Source organism: Babylonia areolata, chromosome 19 (assembly GCF_041734735.1).
Source record: "Babylonia areolata isolate BAREFJ2019XMU chromosome 19, ASM4173473v1, whole genome shotgun sequence".
Taxonomy (NCBI): domain Eukaryota; kingdom Metazoa; phylum Mollusca; class Gastropoda; order Neogastropoda; family Buccinidae; genus Babylonia; species Babylonia areolata.
This window is the reverse complement of record NC_134894.1, coordinates 6,457,252-6,475,729: the sequence shown is the minus strand read 5'-3', so window position 1 is coordinate 6,475,729 and position 18,478 is coordinate 6,457,252. Positions and strand designations below refer to the sequence as shown.

Sequence of the window (18,478 nt, the reverse complement as noted above, 5' to 3'; positions counted from 1 at the left end):
ATCTATACCAGAAGGGGAAGTGAAATTATATATATATATATATATATATATATATATATAAAGGGGGGGGGGGGGGAGTTGACAACGATGTTATGGTGCTTCAAGCAGAACTGCTCATTCCCAAAAGCAACATTTTCATCAACAGAAGAGCATGCACAAAAAAATGAAATCGCACAACGGCATGCATGCATACACACTCGCACATTTTTCTCCCTCCCCCCCCCCCCCCCCCCCCCCCCGCACCCCCTCCCCCCAACACACACCGCATTCATGCAGAGCTTTCACGGGTGTGTGATTCATAACTAAACAATCAGGCGGTTCAGTGAAGTGAGCTCAAGTGGAAAATGTATCCGCACATGTAGGGTCTATATTTTTGGCTGGTTGAAGTTTGTTTCTGTTTGCTTTGCATGTGAGAGTGTCTGTGTTAGTGTCAATGCTGATGAAGCTAGTGCACGTGTACGACTGTGCGCGCGAGCGTGTGCACTCATGTGGGTTTGAAATCCAGGCATGAATGTGATAATCAAACACTAAAAAAATCCGTTTCAATTAGTTTTGTTTGACTTTGATTATTTATTTTATATATTGCAACATTATTCAAAGACCAGTATTTGTCTTGCAACAGAGCGAAATGAACAACAGTTGGCAATGTTTACATAACAACAAAAACATCACAACAACAATGGAACTTTCAAAGCCAGGACAATTTTCTTTGTGTCCAAAACAACAACAGTCACACGTTTTCAAAATACCAAGAACAATTATTCGCGCTGCATGTGTGTTTTAAAACGACAGCAGTGACGTATCACCCACATGTTTAAAACAGAAAAGAACATACTGGATACATATGTTATATATATATATAAAAGTTTTCTTTACTTTGGACTGTTACTATTTCAAACTATTAATTGACGAAAGAGAAGAAAGAAAACAATTATTTAAAAAGCCAATGGCGTATGTACGAAAAAAAAGTGAATGAAATCTCGGCCTTACACAGTGGACTCTTGCACCAGTTATTCCAGATCTGATTTGGGTTGTATTCGTTTCAAAATATTTTAAAACCCACTTTAGCATGGTGACTGAAAAACAAACACTACAAAAACGAAACAAAATACTGAAGGGAAACCCTCAACCTTATACAACAGAATCGTACATCAGGGTGTCTGTTCTCTTGCCGACTGCTCTTAGATGTGATATTTTGGTCAATGCAGATCTGATGTAGACTGAACAATTTAAAAACCCGCTGGTGTGGGGGCAGAAAGAAATACAACAATCTTTTAAAAACCCACTGGTGTGGGGGCAGAAAGAAATACAACAATTTCAGCCTTGCACAAAGAATTCTAATACAAAGTTGTCTGAATGCTTGCCAACTGTTCTGGGATGTGATACTGTAGTTCCAGATTTGATACACTTTTGACTGAGACAAGAAAGTGGAACATATCAAACAAGAGGTGAGAACAAGCTACCCCTCTGGCCATCCATGAAAGACATCTTTTAAAACCAGGGGCAGGTATACAATAATTACATGTTCTATTATATTTTTTTTCTTTGTATCATTTTGTTATATTTTTTTGTTGCTTATATGGTTGTTAGTTCTATACCTACACAAGGGCATAATGCCTTCCTTGCTTATTAGATATTAAATCAACCATACACAGGCTAACCAATTACGACTGATGTTCGATTAAAGACCCAAGTATAAAAAAAAAAAAGCCACGAAATACCACACAAAAAACGAACATAGCAAGAAAAAAAAACCAAAAAAACCCACACCACATTCCATCACATCCTTGATATCACCAAAGCACCAGATGATGTCATCTTCCGTCGGAAACCAGAATACACACACTGCAACTGTACTTGACTAGTTTAAAACTCTAAACGATTATCTTCATAATTATATACAACTTGCAATGTCATGCTCTGGGCATATAAATTATCAAATATAATAACGTTTATGTACATAGGTTAGGTTGGTTTATTTTCTTCTTCTTTTTCTTTTCTTTTTTTTTTTTTTTTTTTTTTTTTTTTTTTTTGTCCAGGGGCAGGACAAAAGAGTGGCTCTACACACTTTCACAAAAGAATATTTTACAAAGCATAAGTCGTGAATGGTGCTTGACAAAGACTGAACAACAAACAAAATTTTCACGGTCACTCTTGATGAAAATGGATGCATGAACAAAATGGTGTAAACCATTCTGTCAGGATGATTCTTTCAGAGATAACAACACATGTACTGTAAGAAAAAATATAATAATAACATAGACAAAACTTAACGGACTGTTCGTTATTTAATATATATATATATATATATATATATATATACTTCATTTATGCGTTTTTGATTACACAATTTCGTAGCAAATCATTCTTGACTGACCACTTTATAGTGGCCACGAGAGCATTGTAAAGATCTTTCGATCAGCAAACTGTGCGGATTTCTTGAAGTGATCCATTCAATATCCAAAAGCAAATGCTTGCACATAAAAACACAAAACGACTGCAACAAAGAATCATCCACATGAGATCAGTTTCTTTCCACCGTCTGACCGAAGCTGTGAAAGATATTTTTTGTCTTTACGAAAAAAAAAAAAAAAAAGGTTCACCAATTATGGCAAACAAACACCAGTCAACTTTTTAAATATTTGATTTATCTCAAATTAGCTATAAACTCCAAAAATTTTGCTCACTGAATTTGGCAGTTCTCAAGCTGACGCCAATTCACAGAATACCATACGAGTAAAATCACTCTGGCAGTCCTTTCGGAGTCGTTGGCGGAGACAGAACTGTAACAAGTCTTCGTACAAAAGTAAATCATTATCTGTGATGAGGAAAACACATTTCGATGATAAATAAATATCACCATTCACTTTTTAAACAACCTTGCCGCTCAGATTCCAATCGTCGTAGCGGGGGTGCTCAGAGGGTTGGGGGTGGGGGGGGGGGGGGATTGGGGGGACGTCAGGAACTCATTTCTTGCTTCTTGCTAACATCAACACATCAGCAACAGCAGAATAGACTGAAGCAGTCAGAAAGAATGGGGAAAAAAAAAAAAATCAACAAAACACCAACACCCACGACACACCACTGTGACAACACCGTCAATTACGGGGAAACGCAAAGCACCTGTGCAGAGGGGTGAAGTTAGCAGGGAGGTGTGAGTGGGGGCGGGCATCTTCCCTTGCCCTCCACGACGAACGACAACTCCTTTGGATCGGAATCACATGAGGACACAACTCTTGGCCGCCTCTTTGCGTAGATGGACCTTGGCCTCGTTCAGTCCGCTGAAACGCTTGCGGCGCAGGATGGACCTGTGACGTCTGTCGATGCTGCCGCTCCCATCGCCACCGCCGACGCCCCCCGCCCCGCCCACCGCCCCTGTCCCCGTGGCGCCTGCTGAAGACAGGGCTGCCACCTCCATGACGTCATTGACGCTCCGCTGTGACGTCTTGGATGACGTTTCAGAGTACACCAGCGCACCGATGTGTTTGGCCGTCTTCAGACCCTGAAACAGAACATCCAACGAAAATGATCTGAAGGTCAGTGTTATGATGGTAACGATGGCGGTGGTGATCATAACTGCAGCGAAAACCGAACAATATTCTCGTCAGGAATGATAATGGTGATTATGATAACACAAATGGTGGTTGTAGAAATAACAGAAATGGCAACGTTCTCATCTTGCTTCAAAATCAAAAGTGGCTGAAGTAAACCCGCGTACACAACCGCGCGCGCGCACATACACACGCACACACGCGCGCGCGCGCACGCACGCACGCACACACACACACACACACACACAGAGTGTTGAAGGCACCTGTATCCGTCCGTCACAAGACGCACGAGACAGTGGATATCAATTGACTACTGCCCCGATGGCCGTAAAAGGTAATCGGACCTTTACCCTTTTAACTGTCCAACTGAGATAAATGAGGATCGATTTCATCCACCCCTTTCAGGTAGAGTCCTATTATCATGAACGAGCCAATAATGCCATGGAGGGTTTATTTCGCTGCCGAGCGCTGTCTGTAATTAACGTGGAGTAAAATTACACTGTTACCACTACCTCACCCTGCTAACTCACGCATAGATAAACACATCTCTCCCCTTTCTTTATCTCCACTATCTTCCATGCATAAACCCAAGACAACAGCATGAAACGAAACGTTGGGCATAAAGTGCAATGACACTGTTTTGTTTTTCTATATCCTCGAGTGTGTCAAACTTTGATTCTGCATATAATACCCACGTCGAAGAATGAGGCATTGTTTGTGAATTTAACGAAGAAGCCGATAATAACACCAACAGCTTTTTTTTTTTTTTTTTTTTTTTCAGTAATCACCTGTCTGATGGTTTCCATTCAGCTTCAGAAGCCTTTCTGTCCTTTCATGATGTTGGGCGATAAACTGTGTGTGTTTCAGTATCATGCACTAGTATCTTTGTCGGTATCATCGTTAGGATGATCAGTTCCTTCGTTAGTATCTCCATGTTGAAGCTCTTAGAAATGATGGTGCTTGTCATTAACAACAGGGAGAGAGACAGAGACAAACATAGAGAAGGGAGGGTGTGGGGGAGACGTATAAAAGTGTATTTTTCGCGCACAATTCTCGTGATACTTCCTTCGAAGCTAAAACTCTGCATTTATTTATCGGTTTTTTATTATTATTATTATTTTTTTTTTTTTTTTTTTTTACACTTCTAAAAGCTCCCGTGTCATTTTGACAAAACATTCTCCATCCATCACGACAAAGATCCGGCACAGGAGCAATAAGCATTTATGTGTTGGTGCTGTTTTCGTTCGTTGTTTTCTCTCTCTTACAATTGTCAACAGGATACATTTTTTGTTTTGTTTTGTTTTTCTGCCTGGGAAATAATTTTGACATGTACTCCCACCCCCCTCCCACACGCACACACTCAAGCGCGCGCGCGCATACACACACACACACACACACACACACACACACACCTGATCATAGGACACCAGAATGGGTCTGGGGGCGGTAGGAGGCAGGTGCTTGGCATCGGCTCTGGCATCCGCCTTGCAGCCCACCAACATCACTGGCTGCGAGGGGCAGTTCTCCCGTACCTCCGGGTGCCACTGGACAACACGAAGTACACCATTTAATGAAAATAATTATGATAATTATAATTCTGTAAAGAATAGCAACGATGATGGTGATAATAATAACAACGACGACTGATGACAGGCCAATAGCATCACAGATCTCCCCATACCTCCGGGCGCCACTGATCAGCACAACGAACACCGTTTGATGAAAATTATTCTGATAATGATGATCTTAAAAAGGACGATGATGATAGTAATGACGATGAAGATGATGAAATATCATATCGATGATTGGGAGGGCCAGTTCTCCAGAAACATAATAACAACGATGATGATTATAATAATAATGATGATGATGATATAACGATGATTGGGACGGTCAGTTTTCCAGAACGTCAAGGTGCAACTGAACAATACAATACAGGTACACATAATTCTATAATAATAAGAAGGAGAATAAGAAGAAGAAGGAGGAAGAAGAAGATGATAATAATCACAATGATGAAGATGACTGACCACCAACCACACGGGATGGGAGGGCAGTTTTCCCGTACCTCGGGGTGCCAATAACGAAAACAACGTACATCGTTTCGTCATTTATAACGATAATAATAATTTTTACCAAAAATGATAGCATTCATGAATATGATAATAAAAACGATGACGATGGCAGACCAACAGTATCATGGACAGGGAGGGGCAGTTCTGCCTTACCTCGGGGTTCTGCTGAACAACAAACACAAGGTAATTGGTTCTATGATAACAATGATGATGGTGGTGGTGATGATGATGATGATGATGATGATGATGATGAAACAGATTCGTCCCATAAACTTCGGGTTGGTAGGTAGGGAAGTAGCAAGAGGAAATGTTGGGGAGAGATGTTCATATTTTTTTTTAGGCCTGGGTTGGCAGAGAGGGTGGATGGTGTGTGTGTGTGTGTGTGTGTGTGTGTGTGTGTGTGTGTGTGTGTGTGTGTGTGCTTCTTATTTGCTGTCATTCGATCATTATTATCATCATCATCGTCATCATCACCGTCATCATCTCCACCCCATGAGGAAACTCTAGGCCTGGGTTGTACGGGCGATCTCAGCAACGTTAAGTTCGCTTACCGTTAATTAAGAATGTTCATAAAAGTCTACGAAATCAACGTAGTAGAACTCAGCGTTCAAAGATAGCTCATGCAACCCATCCTAGTTCCTCCCAGAAAAAAGAAGCAAAAACAAACAAACAAACAAGCAAAAAACCCCACAAAAACCAAAAAAGCAGAAATAAGAAAAACACCCCCTGTACTGTTCAGTCTTACCGACATGGAGTGGGACGTTTCCATCCCCAATTAGCACAATCTGCCTGATAGCGACCTTCACCCTCCCTACGCATCACGCCGCGGCCTTTGGTCTAACCTGCTGGGAACCGGGTACCTTGCGCTCATGCGCAGAGCGTGAGTGTAGTTGTGAGAAAAGAGGTAGCCGTCAGAGGAAACCCAATGACAGCAGATAACCCTACCCCCTCCCTCCACCCTTCTGCCAACCCAGGTCTAAAGAAAAAGACGTACATCTCTCCCCAACCATTTCCTCCAACTACCTTCCTACCTACCTACCAACGCGAAGTTTATGGGACGAATCTGTTTGACTCGTTTGCAAAGATAGGACCAGCAGCAGGCAGGTTTTCCGCACTATGAAATCACACACACACACACACACACACACACACACACACACACACACACACACACACACACACACACAGAGCATTATTATGTTCCACTCAAAGTTGTCAGACTTACGTATGTACGTAGCACATCTAGATGGCAGACAGCCAAGTAGTGGTGATAACCGGAGGTCAAGGTTTTGAATCCCACTCTTTGGGTTCTCTTTAACTTCTGGGTGATTAGTAGAGATAGCGCACGAGTCTTCCAAAACCGGAATGACAGTTTTATGTGAAAAAAAGTGCAAATATAAGTATACATTTGGTTCAGGTCCACTTGAAGTTGTCAGACTCGCGTTGTATACTGCGCTGAGAGACGAATAGCAAAGTTTCAAACGTAACTTAAGGTCAAGACCCTGGTCGGCACTCAGAGAAATTGTAGCATTAAACGAAACTGTGTCTTGGTGTCTTTAAAATGACCTATCACGCGAGGTGTGATGAAAGAATAAATCGGGTTAGCTGTTTCACTACCCGTGGCCTACGCAGTGAGTCACACTATTCATAAATGTTTACTGTTGTTTTACAAATTAATGCATTTGTATCTTTGTACCCAATGATTGTGTCGGTGAAATAAACGATTTGTATTATAACAGTAAATGACCATGAAATATGCACTTGAACGCCATGCTGTTCACCTTGTCTGTACTTAAGTGTTTATTGGGTTTTTTACACCCCACCCCACGTCCCCGCTCCTCTGTCTGTTTGTCTGTCTGTCTGTCTCTCTCTCACCTTGGAGACCACATTCTCCATGGACTGCAGACTGCTGATACTGAAGCAGATAATGACCAGGTCGGCATCCGAGTAGGACAGGGGTCGTACGCGGTCGTACCCGGCATCTCCTGCAACCAGAATGCAGAATACTGTATGATCTACAATAAAAGGAAGTAATTCATGGCGCTAAACCGATAACCATCATTTTGTTGTTGTTTTTTCCGCTTCGTGCTCGACTGTGGTAACATCCACAGTGGAGCGGTCACCTCGTGCCAACGCGGCCGGCTTGGAAGCCAGGCATGCTTTGGTTTGAGTCCGAAATATGGCCCGGGACTACCACTTCTTCCATTCGATCTTGGGTGGTGGTCTGGGTGCTAGTCATTCGTATGAGACGATAAAGAGAGGTCCCTGCATGCAGCATGCACTCTGCACACGTTAAAGAACCCATGGCAAGAAAAGGGTTGTTCTTGGCAAAATCCTGTAGAAAAATTCACTTTAACACTTGCAGACATAAAAAAGAGGCGCTGCACTGTGGCAAAGCGCTCTCCACTGGGAGAGCAGACCGGGTTTCACACAACGCAATCTTTTGTGACAAACTGTGTTGTATTCTTTTTCCACATAGTACTTTACTGAGTTAATATCAACCGTATAAGCAGCAGCAGCAACAGGCAGTAACAGTCATGTATCTCACACATGATCGACGGCAGGAGCAGCGACTGTAACTGCAAAAAGCAAAATAAAACAAAACGAAACGAAACGAAAAAAACAAAACAAAAAAAAAACACACAGCTACAAGGAAACATCAACTACAACAAAGGCATTAACCCCATGACTGCTGAACTGTGGTGAAATGAGATCAGCACAGAAGCAGATTTCTCGGCATTTCCTACTTTTTGTGTGCATGCCAATAATGCCACCGATTTTGCTGAACAAGATGTAGAAATGCAATCTCAATAGGAAGAAGTCTAGATAAAGAACGGTGACTGACATCCTGACCTGTAAACTCAGTGCTATCTCAGTGAGGTGAAAGCCCTTCACTGACAAGCGTACATGTCAGCAGCAGTCGAGGGGTTAACCACAATGACAAGAAAACGGGTAGTTACATAGTCGTGGCTGCAGCAGCAGCAGCAGCAGCAACAACAATAACAGCAACAAAAGTGTAGGGTGTGAGGAAGGAGACTACACACACATCGCTTCGGTAACCTGACTCCCATTCCTCCGTCTTGTTCCTCATCCAGTCACCGCAAAATATCACCAAAGAACCCACACAATTGCACAAACGACTCGTATATGCCGTGGAAAATGGAACGTCAAAGCTGAGTGTTTTTTTTTGTTGTTTTTTTTCCGTTTACATGCTTTCTAAGACCCCCGCCCCCCTCACCCTCCACCCCACTCACTACCCCCCCACCCCCATTCCTTCTCAGAGCCGGAGTGAAAGCGAACAGCCGTGAAACATCCATGCAATGAGAGAAATAACAGAGTGCCAGAAAGAACATGAAGGGAAAAAAGAACAACAACAAAAACAGGACTCCTTTTTTCAGCGAATGTATGCACGGCTTCGAAAGAAAGTGAGAAGAAGAAAAAAAGAGATGATTTAGGGTGGCCTGAACGAATTAAAGAATGAGGTTCACCAAGTCAGCAACGCCAAATAACTTATTTATATAGAGAAGAAAGGAAGAAGGGGCGGGCACACTTCCTGGTTATTCTCTTCTGAACTGGATAGCAGACAGTCAAAGACCGCTTGTGAAGACATCATGTCTATCCCTTTCTTCTGGACAAAGACTGGAGCAGAAATAGCTAGACCGTGTGGAATTCGGTGATAAGATGAACAAGCCAACAAACCAGTCAGAGAAAGAGAGAGACAGAGAGAGAAAGACAGCGAGAGAGAGAGAGAAGGGAGGATCTCACGCCTTCTCCCTCACCATTATCACCTCATCATTCCCACATCGTGCTCTCGCTGAAGCTCCGGCCAACCATCCAAGCAAAACAATGGAAATGTGTTTTCTGTTCCAAGCGGCCCAGCATCACTACACAACCTCCCCTCACACCCCCCCACCCCCCTCATTTCCATGCACCCCCCCCCCACGCCCCCGAACCTTCCATGCTAACCCCCTCCACCTCATATCACCATACCCCCCCCCCCACCCACACACCCTTCAAATTTCCATACTATCCCCTCCCTCAAAGTTCCATACTAACCCCTACCCCTCACATTTCTACACTGACCCCCACGCCCCGCGTTCCCACTTGCATACTACCCCCCCCCCCCCCCCCCCCCCCCCCTCCCGTTCCATGCTAATCCCTTCCTCCTCTCACTACTTACAATCAGCCCCCCTCACGCTTTCATACACCCCTACATCCCCACTCCCTCAGACTTCCATACAAACATCCTCCCCCTCACAATTCCATCCAGCCCCCCACCCCCTACTCCCTCCATCAGACTTTCCCGTTTCTGGGGCAAACAGCCGATAGCGGCCCGTCTCCCCGGGCCGATTAAACGGTGTCAAGTCACAAGCCCGGGCCGATCATGCCAGAAAGTTCAGATGCAAAACAGCTGAGGCGAGATAAATTGCAGCGCCACAACGGGCACGACTGTTGCAGAACCGAAAACAGCAGAGCTTCTGCAACACAACACACGCAACAAAGGGGAACGGACAAAACTGGCACACGCTACATCTTAATCTTTCCCCCTCAGCGCAGCAGAGGAATGTGCGTGCACGGGTGGACCGGTGGGTTTTGTTTTCTTGTCGTGTACCCTGTTTCAGTCACAGCTTCCCTGGAATGGGCATTCCTCTCTCCTGGGTCTTTGGCATGTGCAGTGTTTAGCCTTGAAACTGCTCTTTCCTCATATAGATACATTAGAAAGAAAAGAAAAAAAACAACAACAAAAAACAACAACATTCGTCCACGTTTTCCCCCTTGAACACGCGTTCTGGATTGTTATTGAAGATTGGATAGTTTATACGCAACGTCGCTGTTCTTCTCACAGAATACTACTCTTGAAATGTATAAACATAAAGCTTAAATCGTTAAAAGTACTACTTTCAAGCGCGTCAATTGTTCGTTTTCTTACGTATTCAGTCAGTTAGTTAAATATACTGACAATGTATTTTGCTATTGTTTTGCCTCATCTTCCTAGCACACTCAGTGGTTTTATTGCAACACAGCCTATCTGTTTACCCAAAACAATCACACCTCTGGTTTTTTCAGCCAGCAACCCACACTGAAGAATCAAAGTCGGACCATCATGTGGTCATCCACACGTGGAGACCTCGCGTTCATGTGTTCAGGAGATTCTCCTTTCAAATTTGAAAAACACCATCCAGTGAGTCCGCAAATGAAAACTATAACTTTTTTTCAGTAGATTTCTCTCCCCTTCCCCCATCCCCCTTTGATGTGAAGACCGTTAATTACAAGTAAAAAGCCCCTCCAGTTGTGCGTGTGTGTATGCGTGCGGGTAGGCCTGCTTGTATGTTCACGCGCATGTGAAGGTAGGTACTATGTGCGTGAATCAGACAGAAGGTAGTCATCATCACTACAATGTACCATGACAACTTTCGGATTCCCCCTGCGCCCCCGGCCCACGAATAACGTCCTGTTATCAAATAATTCCCTATAACTGCCGGCGCCAATGTTGCCGACCACAAACAATTCATCACAGGTAAAAAAAAAAACAAAAAAAACAAAAAACACCTCACGTGGTAATTCTTTCTTCACGCATCAAGGCCGTTCGGTCGATGCACTGTCCGATTCCAGTTCATCCGAACACAACCGGACAGGACAAGGCAAAACCACTGCCAAAAACTCAACCACCCTGAAAGCCACTGTGTAACCGCCTCGAATTACTCCCCTGCTGGATATTTTTATCCCGGGGTCATTCTGGGCTCCCCTAAAATCACCCCCGCAGTCGTTTGTGGTTAGTCAAGATCGATCATTCAAAACAACTCTAGTTGGCTCTAGCTGAAAATCGACCCTTTTCTCCTGGTTTATTCAAGCTTTTCAAAAGGGAAGCGGGATGTCAGGGCCCTTCCCGTCCCCTCTCCTTTATAATTCAATGGAAGCAAACATGGGACTTGGGATGGGAGGCTGCCTTGATATTATTATGATAGCCTATGATTATTGAGTCTGACTAAACCAAACTGACCTCCTAGATTCATTTAAAACCAGCCTAGTATACATAGACTTCGGGCTGAATCTGAGCTTGTCAGGTTTGACATCCGTGGGTGAAAATAACCAACGGGGAGTACAGTACGAACAGGCTGCTATATACAGGGTCTGTGCAGCCACACGCCCAAGGACAACAAGCCTAACGACCGTTGAGTTTATTGTGGCTGTGCACAGACCCTGACACTGGGACCCTATTTTGTGCTTTGCTGCTTCCTCTTCACCTCATCCACTCCAGTGCTTTAAGACTTCCCCGGGGAGTTTCGTTCACACGCCTGGCTGAAACCGCAGATTGGTTTTGACAGTTCGCGGTCTTCACGTGCTTTGGTGTGCCGTGCCGCTGAAGATGGAGGCTATGAACTGTTGCCAATGACAATACCATTATCGTTTTGGAGAGAGAGAGAGAGAGAGAGAGAGAGAGAGAATTTATTTGGCCTGAGTTTATCTTTCCGCAAATTCCGTGTACTTTTGAATGATAAGAAAAGGTCAGGTTTAAAGACCCCCAGAAAGTTTTACGGCCAGCGGGGCTGTGAATTCACACGACCACTGCGTCTAGGGCTCAGCATTGGAATATAAAAACTTGTGCATACTCACGCCTGCACGTACTGCACACACACACACACACACACACACACACACATGCTCGCACACACACTCACGTTTGAACAGAAGCTGCATATTACAATATTATCCTTCCCCTAACAGAAGTCAGGTACCAGTTCGTTCCTGAGTGGAGTGAGTAAAATCGGAGACAAGTGCCTTTCCCAAGGACACACCACCATGCCGAAACGTGGCACTGAACCCTTGTCACTGATGAACATTGGATGAGAAGTCCAACGTCTGACCGAATCTGGCATGGCGTCTTCATTACTTAATCAAGGCTTTCGTTAAATTGAGGATCTAAAGCGAGATTCTCTCTCTCTCTCTCTTGAAATAACACAAACTATGTACAAAACGTAACAGCTTTAGTAACTTGGTTAAAACAGGTTCTAAAATGCGCGAAAAATGTGGACATACCACATTGTCCCCACTGCCACCTTCCCCTTTGACCGTTGTCAAGTTCATCCAAAAAGGTCTGCGTTTTGAGAAAAAAAAATGCAACTGCATTTCTCCAAAGTCGTTCAAGCGGGTTTTGTGTTCTTTGTTTTTGTTTTTGCTGCTGTCTTTACTCTCTCTGTGTGTCTCTCTGTCCCTGCCTCTGTCTTTCACTCTGTGGATAAACAAGCACAGACGTTCTGAACATTCAACCAAGGTCAAGATTGAAATAACTGATCATTCTGAATAGATAACCAATGATTCTCACACACATGTTTTACATTTATTTGCTTATTTATCATCATTGTTGTCTTTTTTTTATTTATTTTATTATTATTATTATTATTATTATTGTTACTTTTTTTCTTTTTTTTATGTACGCTTATAGTTGACTTCATCAAGTTTTTGCGCCTTATACATATTATTATTAGTAGTAGTAGTTCTTTTTTATGTATTAATCTTCTTTTTTTTCTCAAGGCCTGACTAAGCGCGTCGGGTTACGCTGCTGGTCAGGCATCTGCTTGGTGGATGTGGTGTAGCGTATATGGATTTGTCCGAACGCAGTGACGCCTCCTTGAGCTACTGAAACTGAAACTGAAACTCACACACACTTTTCCGCGCACGTGGTAAGTCCCACACCACCATATTTGTCCCCCAACTCTCCCCACCCCGACCATAGTGTCTAACTCTGAAGACAAGGATGGAGAGAAGGGCGGATGTACAAGAGAAAACTACGGGATAGGAGCGGGGAAAAGTGAGGGACGATGAAGGCGAGAGTGCGTGAGACAGATAGGAAAAGAAAATATTTGGGCTGCATCTGAGTATGGTGACTCACACCATTAAGCGTTAAGTCAGTCAGTCTACTGACTGCTGCGATACAAACAAACGAGATGCTACCGACCTGCAATCAAAAGCGTACCCTGTTCCGGCATGTCAGTATTGTCTCCAGGACTTATTCGCAAGGCATATATTGTCACCGGCATATTGTATCATCAGAACATAATTTATATTCGCCGGGAATATAATCATTGTCCCCATCATATACTGTTGCCAGGCATTATGTGTTGTTTTTTGTTTGTTTGTTTGTTTGTTTTTTTTTGTTTTTTGTTTGTTTTTGTTGTTTTTTTTAATTAGGATACTCTGTCACCTGGCACATATTGTATTTGGGCATATATTGCCCTTTGTACGCATTGTCGCATGGTGCATATTGTTGCTAGTACGTATTGTCACCAGGTGTACCTTGTTACAGGGCGTATTTATCTATCTAGATGATATAATATATATATATATATATATATATATATATATATATATATATATATGTGTGTGTGTGTGTGTGTGTGTGTGTGTGTGTGTGTGTGCGTGCGTGCGTGCGTGCGTGTTAGTTATATGTTGTTACCAGGCCTGGGCATATATTGTCACCGAGCATATATCATTGTCACCCGGTATTCAGCCGGCGACAATACATACCTGGCGGCGACAGTTTATTCCCAGCGACAATATATGCCGCAACACACCCGATCCGAACCTAACAGTGTACAGTCCCGCCACCCAACCCCACCCTACCCCCACTCCCACGCCCCTCCTCTGGGGGCCCCATGAATGGATCTGAACGCCAGGCAGAGCTGTGGGCAGTTGTCTCTGAAAACAAGGCAACGGGCCTCTACCCGACAGTGAGTGGATGAATAGTGGTGAGTCACCGAGAAGAAAACACCGAGAGGCGCATTACTTGCTTTCGGGAGTGTTGGGAACTCCACACACAGCAGTTCCCCCAAGGGAGGAGTAGCCGGCAGGGGTGCTGGGTAGTGGGTCTATCTCACTCATTCACACTGAAAAAGGCGATCCTAACTCTGTTCATTTTGCTGATGCTGCCAGTTCAACAAGTCTGGAGACTGCGCATGGGTTGCTATGAACATAAAGAGCAGAAATTCATATACAGTATTTTGTAACTTATTTGGTGGTAAGTCAAATAACCCTGTTTATTCACTTGGTAGTGTATGGTGGCATCCACAAATAAACTGTGAAGATCAGTATTTACACAAACAAAATGATATTACAAGCGGCTAAGTAATAAAAACAACAACAGCAAAGAACTTGTAAGTAAGTTTGTTTTGTTTTTTTCGCGATTTCTTTCTTGACAAGGACATTTTTCCACTCCTTCCCTCTCTATCTCTCGCTCCTACTCCCGATATCTAATTCTCCATCTTTCTCACTGCGTGTGTTGGGGTAGGGTGCGAGTGGTGCGCGCGTGCGCGTGTGTGACTATATTATCAAATTGAGGTCATCCAATAATTCCTGTTGTCACATCTCCTTATACGACTCTGCATGTCAGAGGAGTTGGAATTAAGTTATGAGAGGGAAGAAAAACACACATAGATTTGTTTCGGATGACTTTTTCCCACTTTAAACCTCGTTACGTGGACTGCAGTTTGGTGCAGATGACTTCGATCGATGCCCTGTAAACCCGACCTGTGAACCTGATCCACTGATGCGAAAACATCGTTGTGACAAGCCGGGTCGGTGTTGCCGAACAGTAACTGCAATTGTTTAATTAAATAAAATTACAATTCTGCATAAAATGATTTCTGTTCACATTGTTTCCCAGTCAACAACACACAAGTTGAAAAGAACGCATATTACTTTGAACTGCATTGCACAGCTGAATATATAGAACGCATAACTGCAGATAAGATAAAAATCATGTCTTTTCATCACGAAGGAAGCAGAGTGTTTTTGTTTTTACTTTCTTTCCATGAATCTGCTTTCCTTTCCGAGGTGAGTGTTGATTTCCTGAGGGAGGGCTGTTTTTTTTCCCCTTCCCTTGTGATAAATCTGCGGGGAGTATTTTTGTCCAAGGCAACAAACACTGGGAGTGTTTTTTGTTTTTGCTTTTTGTTGTTGTTGTTGTTTTTCTTCCCTTAAAGTCTAGTCTTATTTTCCTCTTACACTGGTCGATGCGAGGAAGAGTGTCCTCCAGTCAGAATCTCTCCCCGCCGAAAAAGTCTCGCTGCATCTCCTCCAACTAACTCCATGTCCCATTATTGTGTAGTGGAGATGAGTTTAACGACCCATTGGCTGACGTCCTTTAGGTCAAGTTGTTCAGGGAGGGAGGGAACGAGTGTCCTGGTTTTCTGTCCTGCCGGGAGGTGTGGCGTTCCAGGGGGAAACCATAACCCACCCCATTATTATCATTAGTAGTAGTAGTAGTAGTAGTAGTAGTAGTAGTAGTAGCAGTTGTAGTATCATTACCATTATTACTGTTACCATCATCATCATCATCTATATGACTGTGTTCTTGCTGTCCTAGCTATCTTCTGTGCCGTTTCAGTGGGGTTACTACTCCCACACCACTCACATCGAGTCGCCCATTCACAGTCGCACACATCCCGATTCATCAGCCGTTGTCCCAACACCAACAGTCCACGATGGGGCTATCAACTGTATGAAACTGACTGTTGGTCTACTGATGCGCTTACATATAAAGACATTTAGAATAACTGTCCATCTTTTTTTTTGGGGGGGGGGGGGGGGCATTGTTTGCTGAGGGGAATGTCAGTTTCTTGACATATTCTTGCGAGAGTGTTGAGCATTGTACCTCGTTCGGAAACTGAACGCAGAACACAGGTTCAGTATCTGTTTCGAAAGTAGCTCTTCAACACCTTGACTTTTACCGTCCACAGGTTGCCTTTCATCCTTTTGTTACAGTGTTACGCATCCGTGCGATAGTTGGGTGTGAAAGCGCTTTGGTTTGTTTCTGCACAAGACTGATTGATTGGTTATCTATTTATCTATCTATCTATCTATCTATCTATTATTATTATTGCTGTTGTTGTTGCCGCTGTTGTTGTTATATTATTATTATTATCATTATTATTATCATTGTTATTATTATTATCATTATTATCATCATTGTTGTTGTTATCATTGTGTCAGCCTGAACTGAACATAAACTGATCCCATACTTCATTTCAATATCTTAATTACAACGACCCCAAAAAAGCCGATTTCCTACTGTCATCTGTGCTACAATGTTGAAGTCACGCAAACACGTGCTGTCTCAGTCAAAACAAACGGGACTGAAATTAGTAACAGCGTTACAAGCAAGGTCTATCTGGAAAGCTCCTCACTACAGTTTTAAATCACTCGTTAAACATTGACTGTTGCCGTGCACCTCACAGCTGGTAGGTAGCCTGTAGCCCACTGTGCGTTTTACGGATGATTTAGACCAGATGTGATTCTCCTCTCTCTCTCTCTCTCTCTCTTTCACACACATTAGAATCTCTCACTCTCTCTGCCTGTCTCTACCCCTCTTTTTTCAATCACATCTCTGTATGTCTGTCTCGGCCACCCCCTCTATCTCATCCCCCTCTTTCTCTCCACCCCATGTCTCCGTCTCTCTCTCTCCTCTCCCTCTCTCTCTCTACCCCCTCCCTCCACCCCTTTCTCTATCTCTATTCTTTCAGCAGACCTTGATCTATCCCAGCCTCCACCTTTGAGTCCAAAAGTCTGCATGCTGTGAAGCCAAGCCACAAGACAGCAGCCACACATTTCCCCCCTTCACGGCACTGAGTGTCGGACAGGTGTGTTATAAAGCGAGACAGGTGCGAGCAGGGCAGGGCAGGGCAGGGCAAGGCAGGGCGGACGAGGGATGGAGTGTACTGTTTTAGGGAGGATCACAGAGATAAGGGTTGGTAGAGGAAGCAGCGAGGCGGATACAGTTGTATCCAGGACCACATGCAGGTATAAGGCCGCTGTAGCCGTTTCCGCTGGTTAATTAACATCCGTCGGAAATAAACAAGAAAGAAATTAACAGAGGTCTGCTTTTTGGCTCTTTTTGACATCCAGGCTGTTGTGGGTTAACGGGTAGTTCTCGGTATAATACCATCTGCTAGCTGCGCTTTTCAAAAGCTGGTGGGGGTGGGGGAGGAGGGGTGGTGGTGGTGGTGGTGGTTGAGCATGGTTTTGTGGCTGTTTTTAGTGCTTAAATGAGTTGAACATTCAGCCTCTCTCTCTCTCATGCCCTCCCTCACCACCTCCCTCCCTCTCTCTCGCTGTGTATGCGTGGGTGTGCGTAGGTGTGAATTTGTGTGTGAACGTCACTATTTAGAAAACATCATCAGCACATATTAAAACACACACACAACAACAACAACAACGCATGCACACATACGCACACGCACTCACAAACACCAACACACACACACACACACACACACACACACACACACACACGGACATCACCCCCACCCGCACCACCACACCACAACCACCGACAGCACACACAGGTGCACGCCAGCTGATAAATATATACGCCCATCAAAACTAAAGAACAACTGCATCAGCAGCGTCAGTGATCAAAGAGTATGCTTTGCGAGTCAGTGATGAATGACGCCACCACACATGGCGAGGCGACCTTCCCATGAACTCCGCCTGAGTGTACAAAGTCAGGACGTCAGTGATCGCTGTCTTCGGGCTGCTTTCTCCCTGTTGGGACTGCATTGCTTTTGATCATGCAGAATGAGTCACATCATTCATACGTACACACAAAAATGGTAAGTATACCTGAACCTCATCAGTGCCACACTGATCTCATTATTTTCACGAAGGTTCAGCAGTCAGTGGGTTAATCTGTGTACTACTTTCGGTAATACAAACCAGCATCGTTGATAAGCACACACACACACACACACACACACACACACACACACACACACGCACACACACACACACACACACACACACACACACACACACACACACAAAACGACAAAATAACTTACTGCACTTGAAACTAAT

At 43.9% G+C, this 18,478-nt stretch overlaps 1 protein-coding gene across 1 annotated transcript in view; it reads right to left on the bottom strand.

Annotated features, from left to right (window-relative positions):
* Positions 1-220: 220 nt before the first annotated feature.
* LOC143293411 (ras-related protein Rac1-like) overlaps positions 221-18,478 on the bottom strand; it is a 65,862-nt gene continuing 47,604 nt past the window's right edge. Inside the window, exons 3-5 of the mRNA XM_076604254.1 lie at positions 7,502-7,611; positions 4,964-5,095; positions 221-3,502 (exon numbers count right to left, since the gene is read on the bottom strand). Coding sequence (XP_076460369.1) covers positions 3,218-3,502; positions 4,964-5,095; positions 7,502-7,611 — 527 coding nt within the window. The 3' untranslated portion in view covers positions 221-3,217. The remainder of the gene's footprint in view (positions 3,503-4,963; positions 5,096-7,501; positions 7,612-18,478) is intronic.